Source organism: Balaenoptera borealis, assembly GCF_965194805.1.
Source record: "Balaenoptera borealis genome assembly, chromosome: 11".
NCBI lineage: Eukaryota > Metazoa > Chordata > Mammalia > Artiodactyla > Balaenopteridae > Balaenoptera > Balaenoptera borealis.
Window position 1 is genome coordinate 7,369,652 of NC_138868.1, and position 10,512 is coordinate 7,380,163.

The following is a 10,512-nucleotide window of genomic DNA, read 5'->3' on the forward strand; positions in this document are numbered from 1 at the left end:
CACAAAGAGGCGGAGCCAGGCGGCCTAGGGCGGTACAAAAGTCAGAGGCCCTGGCGGTCGCTCAACAGTGACGTGACACGCAGCAGGCGGTGAGGTCGTGCGCGCCCTCGCTCCTTCCTCTTTCTCGACTCCATCTTCGCGGTAGCGGCAGCGGTATCCGCGGTTCAGGTAAGGTTTGTGCCACGGATGGAGCCGAAGGGCTCGCAGGTTGGCCGCGAGGTTAGAGGACGCGGGAAAAACAGGGGAAGAAGGGCTGCTCTGGGGCCCGGGCCAGTCCCTGTCGGACCTCCCTGGCAGACCCGGCCTTACCCACGTGAGACCCCGAGACCACCTACTTCTTGGCGCCGTCGTCCCCGGCCCGCCACCCATTTCCTGACCCTCTTCTCGCCCAGAGTATTTCTTCTCTTAAAAGCACCCCCCCCCTTTTTTTTTCAGTCGCCAATATGCAGCTCTTTGTCCGCGCCCAGGAGCTACACACTCTCGAGGTGACCGGCCAGGAGACGGTCGCCCAGATCAAGGTAAGGCTCCGTGGTGCTCCCTGGGGTCTTTTGTGTTTTTCATCCTCGCCCGCCGCGGGAACGCTGAGTCTCGTTTTTCCCTGTAGGCTCATGTAGCCTCGTTGGAGGGCATCGCTCCAGAAGATCAAGTCCTGCTCATGGCAGGCACGCCCCTAGAGGACGAGGCTTCCCTGGGCCAGTGTGGGGTGGAGGCTCTGAGCACTCTGGAAGTAGCCGGCCGCATGCTTGGAGGTGAGTTGGGGAGGTCTGTGTTGTGAACTGCTTTGTAAGCTCATGGGTGTAGGGTGTGTTCTCAATCCAGGGTGGTTCTTCCTGTTTACCTCTCTCAGAACGAACTTTTGAGAGGTCCGTGGGAGACTGAGCCAGAGTGTCATTCTATTTCAGTCACTTACTAGATAAGATCCTTGTCTGTGTCCCAATTTACTCCCTAAAACTAGGAGGTTGGACCAGATCTCCACAGTGCTCTTTAGGTCTTAAGGTCAGTAGCTGGAAAATTCTGAAGTGACACCCCAGAATGTACCAGACTAGACATTCTTAGAATTCAAATCTCTGTGACTTTGTTTTCATTCCCTGTTGGGCCCATCTTGCGTTTAAACTTGAGTTGAGGGAGAAAGGGTTCTGCTGGGTGGGGCCTTCTTGTTCTAACTGCTTGCTGTCCTCCTTTCCTATCACAGGTAAAGTCCATGGTTCCCTGGCCCGAGCCGGGAAAGTAAGAGGTCAGACACCGAAGGTAAGTGAGAGTATTAGTGGTGTTGTTTGGACTTTGTTTTCTACTGGCACGGCTAAGCCAAAACCCTTGGCTCTTGCCCTGTTTGCTTTCTCCCTTCCTGGCGATGAACCTGAGGGAAGGCATGGAAGAGACAACCCAGGTTTGATCATCCCTCACTTTTCCCAGGTGGCCAAACAAGAGAAAAAGAAGAAGAAGACGGGCCGGGCCAAGAGACGTATGCAGTACAACCGGCGCTTTGTCAATGTTGTGCCTACCTTTGGCAAGAAGAAGGGCCCCAATGCCAACTCTTAAGTCTGTTGTCATCTTGGCTTTCTCTAATAAAGTCACTTAGCCCAATCATCTCATGGTTTCATCTTCATGTATAGAGCCTCAGGGAGAGATGTGGCTTCTAAGGCTGGTGGTATGAAGAACAGTGAGGCCTCATTTTGGTTTTCTTGGCGGTGTCAGGAGTTAGCAGCTTGGCAGGGATTTGTGGGTGGAGGTGGAGGAGTGGTAAACTACAAAAAGAAGATTCCTGTGAAAACTGGTAACCATAAATGCCAGCCCTTCAGGTGGAGAGTTGAGGAAAATTCCAATCCCATGCCAAATAACTTGATAATTAACTTCCAAATACTTTCTTATTTTCGGTCTTTTTCTTTTAAACAGAAGATAGCAGGAATCATCGTGGTGGGAGAGGTTTTATAGCGGCAGCAATGGAGAGGAGGAGATTGATTGAGTAGAAAATGTATCATGGAACACCAGTCTAGCATTTCCCTGCACTTGGAACCAGCTGTGGCTTTAGTAGAATCCAGACCAGGAATCTGGTCTGCCCCAGCTTCAGAAAGTATTGCCTGATTACATTAGTACTGCAGTGATCGTGTTTGTTCTGATTACCTGATGGGCCTTGCTAACCTAATCACAGGTGAGGTGGCTCAGTTGATTGTTTCAGTGTTCTCAGAATTGGAGTTCTCTGGGGCTGATTCAAGTTTCCTCCTAGCGACACATGCATACCCATTTGTTCATTCTGCTAAGCTGTTTGAACCTGCTGGTTCTTGGAATACAGCATACTATGGGGTAAAGACCTTGGGCTCTAGACTTGGGACTGCCTTGAGTTTGGATCCTTGTTCCATTTATTCACTAGCTGGCTGACTCTTTGGGCTGCGCCACACAGCATGTGAAATCTTAGTTCCCCGACTAGGGATCAACCCCGGGCCCCAGCAGTGAAAGCGCCAAGTCAGTCCTAGCTACTGGACCACCAGGGAAGTCCACTGCCATCATCTCTTGAGAGTTGCTTTGAGAATTTTACGTAAAGTGCTTAGATCAGCGCCTGCATTCTAGAAAGTGCACAAATAAATTGGCTATTTTTGAGTTCTACAGTGAGCTTCCTAGAAAAACATTGGCCCCCATCCGTTTTAGGAGTTTAGATTCTTGTGAGGAAAGCAAGGAAACTAGTTACAAGTGTTAATGGCCTCAGAAAGTAAGCAGGGTGCTGTAATAAAAGGGAGTGTGACAGGTGGACAGATAAGCTAGGGGAGGTCTCTGACGATGGAATGTGTGAGACCTGAAACAGGAGCTGATCAAGCGGTGAGATGGTGAGAGTTCCAGCCAAGAAACCTGTGTGCCAAGGTGTGGCAGATCCTGCAGGGTCTTGTCAGATGTGGAGAGAGTTTGGTTTGAGTCCAGGTACAGGTCAGGGTTTTAAGCAAGGGCCTGATGTGATCTGACTTTTGATCTAGTATTTTCTCTGGCTGACTTTCCTGGAGGGCTGGCAAGAAAAAAGGAAACCAGTTAAGCTGGTGTCATCCAGTTGAGCAAGTAGCTTAGACCACCAGTGGTGAAGGGGCTGCAAAAATGAGCAGACTCTTCAAATCCATCCAGATCTTGGTAGGGAAACATGATCCAAATTGAGATAGAGACAAGGTATTTTGAAGGCAGAGCTGACTAGAGGTAGGGCTGAATATGAGTGAGGTGAGGGACCAAAGAACCAGAGCGAGCTTTTAGGGGTGCCATGGATCAGGGCTTCGCAGCGCTTGGCACAGGTTGTGAGTCGTCACCCGCACTCTACCACAAACTGTGAGCTCCATTAGGGCAGGCACCTCATCTCATTTTGCTCTTCAGTGTGTTTTCGCCGCCTAGTGTGAAGTTTGCACTTTAAAGTTGGATGAGGAAGTCAAGCAGCTCAAATATTTGTTAATGCTTCTTCTCAAGAGGGGAAATGCCCCCAGCACACCCAGTCTAGGCTAGGTACCCCACCTTGGCCTTCTTCCACTCTCCCCTTTGTCTGTGTCCCCTAGTAGAATGGCTGCCCCTTCAGCGCAGGGACGCCTCATCTCCCATGGGCTTGGCACAATTAGTGGCCCAGAGTAGATTAAGGTTAGCAAAGACTGGGTTTTGCCGCAGCGATTTATAGTGCTAAAAAGGAAACCACTAGGGGGCGAGCTGGTACCGGCGAAGCGTCCGCCGGACGCACTTTCCCTACGCTCCCACCGCGCAGGGCCGCGCTCCGCCGAAGCCCGGGACTGAGCTCGTACCTCCCCACCGGTTCCGGCGCATGCCCAAGCGCGGCTCAAGAGAGGGGCGGGGCTTGGCTTCCGAGTGCGGGCGGAAACTGACGAGAGTCCTCGAAGAGCTTTGACTAAGCGCTCCGTCGGCCCCGCAAAGAGGCGGAAGTAACCGAGAAGCGCCGGAAGTTTCCGGTCTGCTGCCCTTGTGCGTTCCCGGGTGGTGTGCGGCGCCAGTTGCCATGGAGCCGCCCGGGCCTTGTGGTTTCTGCCCCGCCGGGGAGGCCCAGCCAGCGCGCTACACCTGCCCTCGCTGTAACGTGCCCTACTGCTCGCTGCGCTGCTACCGGGCGCATGGCACCTGCGCCGAAGACTTCTACCGTGACCAGGTGCTGGGAGAGCTGCGCGGCCGCAGCGCCTCTCCCAGCCGCCTGGCCAGCGCCCTACTCCGGCTGCGTCAGCAACGTGAGACCGAGGACGAGCCCGAGGACGCAGGCCTCAGGCCTGGTCCGGCGCCCGGCGGCCTCTCAGGACTCTGGGAGCGGCTGGCCCCGGCCGAGAAGGCGGCCTTCGAGCGGCTGCTGAGCCGAGGCGAGGCCGGGCGGCTGCTGCCCCCGTGGCGGCCTTGGTGGTGGGGTCGCGGCGCCGGGCCGCGGCTTCTGGAGGAGCTGGGTGATGCCCCAGGCTGTGACGCCGAGGAGCTGGAGCCCTCCCCTGCGAGGACGCCACCGGAACCCGAGAAGGATGAGCCTGCGGCTGCCGAACCAGTTCTCGGAGACGTCCCCGGGGCCTGCCCTCCTGCCGTGCCCACCCGGATCCCCACGCTGGCCAGCCTGAGCAGGGGCCGGGCGTCGCCGCTTGTGCGCTTCCAGCTGCCCAACGTGCTGTTCGCCTACGCACACACTCTTGCCCTGTATCACGGCGGCGACGAGGCACTGCTCTCTGACTTCTGTGCCACGCTGCTCAGCGTTTCTGGAGTCCTGGGCGCCCAGCAAGTCTTCGCCTCTACCGAGGAGGCCCTGCAGGCCGCAGCCCACGTGCTGGAAGCAGGCGAGCATCCCCCCGGACCCCTGGGCACACGGGGCGCCATGCGCGAGGCCGCCCGCATCCTGCTGGGCGAGGACCCGGCCAACCAGAAAGGCTACACGTTGGCAGCACTGGGGGACCTGGCACAGACCCTGGGCCGGGCCCGGAAACAAGCTGTGGCCCCTGAGGAACGAGATCGCCTCTACCGGGCCCGAAAGAAGTGCCAGTTCCTGCTGTCTTGGATCAACGAAAATGAGGAGGCCCTCACACCCCTGGCTCTAGACTGCGCCAGGGCCCACCGAGCCCACACTGTGGCAGCCGTGGAGGTGGCAGCCCTCACTGGGGAGCTGGAGCAGCTTTGGGGAGGCCCCCTGCCACCTGCCCGGAGGACTCTCATTGAGGAGCTCCTTGGCTGAACTGGACACTCTTTGTCATTAATAAAGCTGTGACTGGTCTGCCCTGTCGCCAGTGCCCATTTCTGAGTGACAGCTGTTGTGCCACCCACCCCCAAACGCTTGGGCCCACAGACCACCTGTCAGCTTCTCCCTGATGGGGGCTGACCCAGCCAGTTTTTAAACAACCTGGCCCCAGAAAGGGAGAGAAGCAGCACCAAACGTTCCAGATGTTTATCCAAGGAGGAAGAGCAGCCCCTCCACTCCATTTTGGCTTCGTTTTCCCCTTTTGCTCCAACCACCTATCAGGCTGTTCACCCCTGCCTGTCGGAGCTCAGAGCAGGGTAGGGTGCAGGCCCTTGAGTGCCAGGTGAGTCCAGGCTCCTGGTGCTGGGTGTGCTGGCAGCTGGGTGGGCACGTGGCCCGACCTGGGACACGTGGAGCTGCTTCAGTAGATGTAGGGCACGATTCGATAGGGCACACGCCGGCAGTATGCGTGCCAGGCCAGGCCATACTTCTGCAGACACTGCTGCTCATCCCGGGCCTCACGGTGTACCAACAGCGCAGTGAAGTAAAGGAGGTAGAAGTAGGGCAACAGGTGGGACACCCCTGTGGGGAAAGGGGTCTCTCTTGACCACTCAGCCAGCCCCCCAGTTCACAAAGTTTTCCAAAGCTAACGGCTCGCGGGGCCATCAGGGCTCCATGGTGAAAGGTCCAAGGCCTGCAGGGAGTGCTGGCGTGCGAGGCTGTCACAGAGGTCTGGCCCAGCCACACCCTGAGTCCATCCCCAGCTCCCTGACTACCTCCACTTAGCGCATCCCTCCCAAGTACAGTGTTAATGCCACTCCCCTCTGATGCCGCACCCCAACTCCAGGGCCTGCTTTCGTGAATGAGCCCTCTCTCCCCACAAATCCCCAGAATTTGGCACTATACCTTATATTAGAGCATATGGTAGCCCATCTTCCAGGATGGTCACCAATGTAAAAAGAAAAAAATAAAAAAACAGGGGTGCAGCCCTGTTCTCCATTCCACACCCAGACTGGGCATCCTGTGCTCACCACTCCACCTCTGCCCCTCACACACTTAACGGCCCCTGCCGTGCGCCAACCCAAACCACTCACCGCAGGGCAAGGACCAGGCCAGAGCCATGATGAGGTCTCCAAGGTAGTTGGGATGGCGGACCATACCCCACCACCCAGACACCAGCAGCCGTCGCCCTGTGGCTGTAGAGATGGTCTCAAGGTCTGAGGAAAGACACGTAGTGGGATGGGGGACCCCCTGGAAGTCCAGCTGCCCGACCTCGCTTCATGGCACCCCAGAAACCCAGCTCACCAGCCACTCTGGGATCAGAAGGATTCTTCCGGAAGGTGTTTTTCTGAGAATTGGCTCCACGGAAGATGTAGTAACCAACAGCTGGGAGAAAGCGTGAGCAGGCAGTCAGGGGCCTTCTGTCTGACCCTGACCAACTACCCACAGCCCAGACTCAGTCTGCCAGGAGACCCAGGACCCAGCCCTTGGCTTTAAAGAAGGGTGTGAGGCTTAGCACCTACCTAGTGGGTGCTGAATAAATAGTGAACGAATGAAAGGGGGAGGGAGAACGCTGCCCCTTCGTGACTGACCATTGATGAGGCAGATGACCGAGGCCAGGGGCAACCCCAGGGGCTCTGGGTGGTACAGCAGGAACTGGGCCTGCAGGCTGTAGGTGAAGGGTACCCAGGCGAGGTCCCCAAAGGCCAGCATGAAGCCAAACCCGTCGTGTATGATGTCCATGGTGGTGAGGACGGCCTCCTGCAGGGACAGGACCCAGACACACTGGCTTAGTCCCCACGAGGTCCTCAGGCACCCTCTCCCTCCCTAGCCCAGTCCTGCCTCACCTCGTGCCAAAGGGCATCACCCACATATAGTAGCTGGAAGCCATTGACCAGCCACATGGCCAGTGAGGGACTCCCCCGAAGTTCTGCTTCCTGCATCAGCAAGGCCAGGTTGATGAGGACCTGGGGGTTGCACAGCGGGTGAGACAGGGCAGTCTGTTCCCAGTCCGTCTCCACAGAGGTGAGGTGCAGCGCCTGGAAAGGCAGTGGCCCACCTGTGCCCTTCTCTCAGCTGTCCGTCACTAACTCTCCAGGCCTTTGTTGAGTGGCTCCGGCCCCTGTACCCAGGGGCACAGAGACTGCACTGGACCACCTCCTGACCTGTTTTCTCTTGCCGTGTCCTGTAGTGTTCCCTTTGGGAGAGCACTGTTGGGAGCAACTGCACACTTCAGGCTTGAGAGTTAAAGCAGACCTGGTTTTGGGCTTCCCTGGTATCACCGTGGTTGAGAATCTGCCTGCCAATGCAGGGGACACGGGTTCGATCCCTGGTCTGGGAAGATCCCACATGCCGCGGAGCAACTGGGCCCGTGAGCCACAATTACTGAGCCTGCGCGTCTGGAGCCTGTGCTCCGCAACAAGAGAGGCCGCGATAGTGAGAGGCCCGTGCACCGCGATGAAGAGTGGCCCCCACTTGCCACAACTAGAGAGAAAGCCCTCGCACAGAAACGAAGACCGAACACAGCAATAAATAAATAAATAAATAAACAAACAAACAAACAAACAAACAGACCTGGTTTTGAATCTCAGCTTTGCCACCTGGGCAAGCTGCTTACCCTCTCTAAAGCCTATTTTCCCCACCTCCATGTAGAAAAGGGAGATCATCATGGACCATAATGTGTGTGAAGCACTAAGCACCTAGTAGTAAGTGCTCGATAATGATGAACTGGCAGCCAGCCTACACTGAGCACCCCCATTCTGGTAGCACTGGGCTTGAGGCTGCCAATCAGGTTACCACCTCTAATCCTCACAACAATCTTGGGAGGAAGCTCTTACTTTATCCCATTTCACACATGAGGAAACAGCCTTGAAGACCAGATCTGTGACGGGCGCCCAGCACTCCTCCCGTCTCTGGATGAGGTAGTTTCCAGGGTGACAGGGACCTTGCCCAAGAAACCCTTCAGGAAATCTTGACCACAGTCCAGTATGGGTGATTATAACCAAAAAAACACAGTTGGCCTGTTTTCAAGGCTACCAGTGACAGGTTGCTAAACCCAGTGACCAGTTTGAAGTTCTGCACCGCTTTGACCAGCAAGCAGCACAGGATCACTCTCTCTTCTCCTCGAAATAGATTTTGCGCTTGACCGCTTTATTTATAATTGCACCTGCTCTCCTAACTCCCTCACTTTTTCCCCATAGCACTTAGCGTCCCCTGACATGCGATACATATTTTACTTATTTTTTGTCTATCTTTCCCGCTAGAATGTAGGCTTCATGAAGACAGAGATTTTTTTCTTTCTTTCCTGTAACTTTTCTTTCTTTTGTCTCCCAGTACTTAGAGCAGTGCTTGGGCACATGATGGACTCAACAAATATTTGTGGAATGAACGATTAATGATTTATGTCAGCACAGTATTGGCCCTGCGCAGCCCAGGCACTGCTCACCCATCCCACCCCTCCTCCTGGCTGGAGGCCCACTTAGCCAGGCCCAGCATACCCAGCCGATGAGGCCAGGCCGCAGTTCGCAGAAATATTTGAAGTCAAAGGAACAGATGCGCGGGTTGAGCTCCCGTCCCAGGAAAAAGTCGTAAATGGGATTGCCTGGAGAATAATGGGAGGGTGAGGTGCAAGCAAGCACCCCCATCTGCCTGCATCCACACCCTACTGGGACTCCTCTCACCTGAGTTCCCCCCGGGTGCCAGGGCAGAGGCAGGGGCTACCAGAGCCTTCAGATAGAGAAGGAGGCTGAAGATGAAGGCGGTGAGGGTGGCCGCAAAGGCCAAGGGCAGGAGCATTTCCGGGAGCGCGCTCAGGGGCAGCCCGGCTGACACCCCCAGGCCCACCAACAGGGCTGTCAGCACCAGGGCCTGGAAGCCTGAACCACAGCACACAGTGAGACCTGGGGATTGCGCCCCTCCCCCTCCGCCCCACCCCCAAATACACACGCGCGCACGCACACACACACACACGCACACAGCCTAAAGCCCAGGGAGGTCGCAGACCTTGTCCCAAGCCGTTAGGGTCACCCCAGCCACTTCTCTGGTGCATAGAGTGGCAGCAATGCTGGGAGTGGAGGGAGGAGGGGTGTGGAGGGAGCCAGTGGAACCCCCTACGTCTGTCCTGGGCGTAAAGAGGCACAAAATAGAAATTGGGGTCGCGGGCTCATCTCCATAGACCTCCCCACCGGGCCTGGGGCTCCACCCCCATCCCCACAACTCCGCGCAAGAACCCAGCCCCCAAGCACCGTTAATGGGGTAGCGCAGTCGACTCTTGTCCTTCAGTTCCTGCCCCTCGGCCACCTGTGGGCACAAAAGGGTGCTAAGGGTTGAGGGTGTCTTTCTTCTCGCCAAGCCCCTCTCTCCGCCCGCCTCCCCCGCGCGTCCGCGAGCCGCGTCCGCACCTTGCGCGCCGGCAAGAGGTAGAGCGCCGCCTGCAGGCCGAGCCAGGTGAGACACAGCAACAGCGCCCACGGGCTCCACAGCTCCTCGAGTTCCGGCAGGTAAGGGGGGGGACCCAGGAGGCGCGCCGGGCCCGAGCGGGCTACCAGCAGCAGGTGGAACATGGTGGCGGGAAGCAGCAGCAGCAGCGCCGCAGCGCCTGGGGAAGGGGGCAGTCGCGGCGGGGGTCCGCTCTCCAACTCTCCCGGACCCCCGCAGGCGGCCCCCTCAGCATTCCCGTCGCCGTCTTCCACATCCCGGACTCCGCCCTCGGCCCCCTTCTCTGACTTCTGTCTTGGTCCCCTCGAGGATCCTGCTCCTCTTCCCCCTAGTCCGCCCGGTCCTCCATGCCACAAACCCCCTGCTCTGCAGCCGCCGGACCTGGTTCCTCCTCAGCCCCCTCTCCAGACGCTCCCCCGCAAACTCCTAGATCCTCTGACTCCCGATACCCCTCAAAGCCTTTCATCCTCAGATCCTGCCCCCATCCCCGCTCATAGCTCAACCCTCCAGTTCTCCCTCGCATAGCTCTGGCCCCAAGTACCCCCTCTCTCTGCCCCATTACCCAGGGGTCCTCCGAATTCCAGCTCGGCCTGGGAGCCCTGAGGGGCCATGGTCTCCTCCGCTCCGCCGGGGGTTGGGGGCACTCAAAAATCCGTCAAGGAAACACAGCCCACCCCATCCCCCAGCAGATGGGCTCGGTGACGCGGAGGATCCAGCCCAGCTGGGCTTGCACCTGTCTGCACGGAGCACAGACAGCGACCGCTTTTGTCCCGAGGTCTTTAAATGGACCCGCCCCCGGCCCATCCTGGGCCCAGCAGGTCAGCCAATCGTCTCTCAGGGGCGAGACCAACAGGAACGCCTCCAAAGCCGCCTCTGTAGTCTCAGGCTCACAGCTCCACCTC

The 10,512-nt window shown here is 57.3% G+C and overlaps 3 protein-coding genes across 4 annotated transcripts; 2 read left to right on the forward strand and 1 right to left on the reverse strand.

Moving 5' to 3' along the window:
* Window positions 1-13: 13 nt before the first annotated feature.
* FAU (FAU ubiquitin like and ribosomal protein S30 fusion) lies at window positions 14-1,587 on the forward strand. The gene is made up of 5 exons (XM_082340931.1): window positions 14-168; window positions 436-518; window positions 605-749; window positions 1,193-1,248; window positions 1,414-1,587. The coding sequence occupies exons 2-5, from the start codon at window positions 444-446 to the stop codon at window positions 1,537-1,539; spliced, it is 402 nt and encodes a 133-aa protein (XP_082197057.1). The 5' UTR covers window positions 14-168; window positions 436-443; the 3' UTR covers window positions 1,540-1,587.
* A 142-nt stretch (window positions 1,588-1,729) lies between these two features.
* On the forward strand, window positions 1,730-5,218 carry ZNHIT2 (zinc finger HIT-type containing 2). Its single transcript, XM_082340914.1, has one exon. The coding sequence runs from the start codon at window positions 3,971-3,973 to the stop codon at window positions 5,168-5,170; it is 1,200 nt and encodes a 399-aa protein (XP_082197040.1). The 5' UTR covers window positions 1,730-3,970; the 3' UTR covers window positions 5,171-5,218.
* Window positions 5,219-5,365: 147 nt separating this feature from the next.
* On the reverse strand, window positions 5,366-10,382 carry TM7SF2 (transmembrane 7 superfamily member 2). Of its 2 annotated transcripts, XM_082340906.1 has the most exons (10): window positions 10,173-10,382; window positions 9,574-9,770; window positions 9,418-9,472; window positions 8,854-9,048; window positions 8,671-8,774; window positions 7,021-7,140; window positions 6,766-6,934; window positions 6,479-6,559; window positions 6,268-6,390; window positions 5,366-5,755 (listed from the first exon to the last, which is right to left on the reverse strand). In XM_082340906.1, the coding sequence occupies exons 1-10, from the start codon at window positions 10,219-10,221 to the stop codon at window positions 5,595-5,597; spliced, it is 1,254 nt and encodes a 417-aa protein (XP_082197032.1). In that variant the 5' UTR covers window positions 10,222-10,382; the 3' UTR covers window positions 5,366-5,594. The 2 variants fall into 2 exon arrangements, with proteins under 2 accessions (XP_082197032.1, XP_082197033.1); XM_082340907.1 differs by lacking the exon at window positions 8,854-9,048.
* Between the last annotated feature and the right edge of the window lie 130 nt (window positions 10,383-10,512).

What these genes read in the sequence shown, in the direction of transcription:
- ZNHIT2 (XM_082340914.1), top strand. Translation starts at nt 3,971, where the DNA reads ATGGAGCCGCCCGGGCCTTGTGGTTTCTGCCCCGCCGGGGAGGCCCAG.
- TM7SF2 (XM_082340906.1), bottom strand. Translation starts at nt 10,221, where the DNA reads ATGGCCCCTCAGGGCTCCCAGGCCGAGCTGGAATTCGGAGGACCCCTG. An exon ending in ACCTCTTGCCGGCGCGCAAG is followed by an intron (nt 9,473 to 9,573) that starts GTGCGGACGCGG and finishes TTGTGCCCACAG; the next exon opens with GTGGCCGAGGGGCAGGAACT. An exon ending in GGCCTGGCCTCATCGGCTGG is followed by an intron (nt 7,141 to 8,670) that starts GTATGCTGGGCC and finishes TGCAACCCCCAG; the next exon opens with GTCCTCATCAACCTGGCCTT.
- FAU (XM_082340931.1), top strand. Translation starts at nt 444, where the DNA reads ATGCAGCTCTTTGTCCGCGCCCAGGAGCTACACACTCTCGAGGTGACC. An exon ending in AGACGGTCGCCCAGATCAAG is followed by an intron (nt 519 to 604) that starts GTAAGGCTCCGT and finishes TTTTCCCTGTAG; the next exon opens with GCTCATGTAGCCTCGTTGGA. An exon ending in AGCCGGCCGCATGCTTGGAG is followed by an intron (nt 750 to 1,192) that starts GTGAGTTGGGGA and finishes TTCCTATCACAG; the next exon opens with GTAAAGTCCATGGTTCCCTG.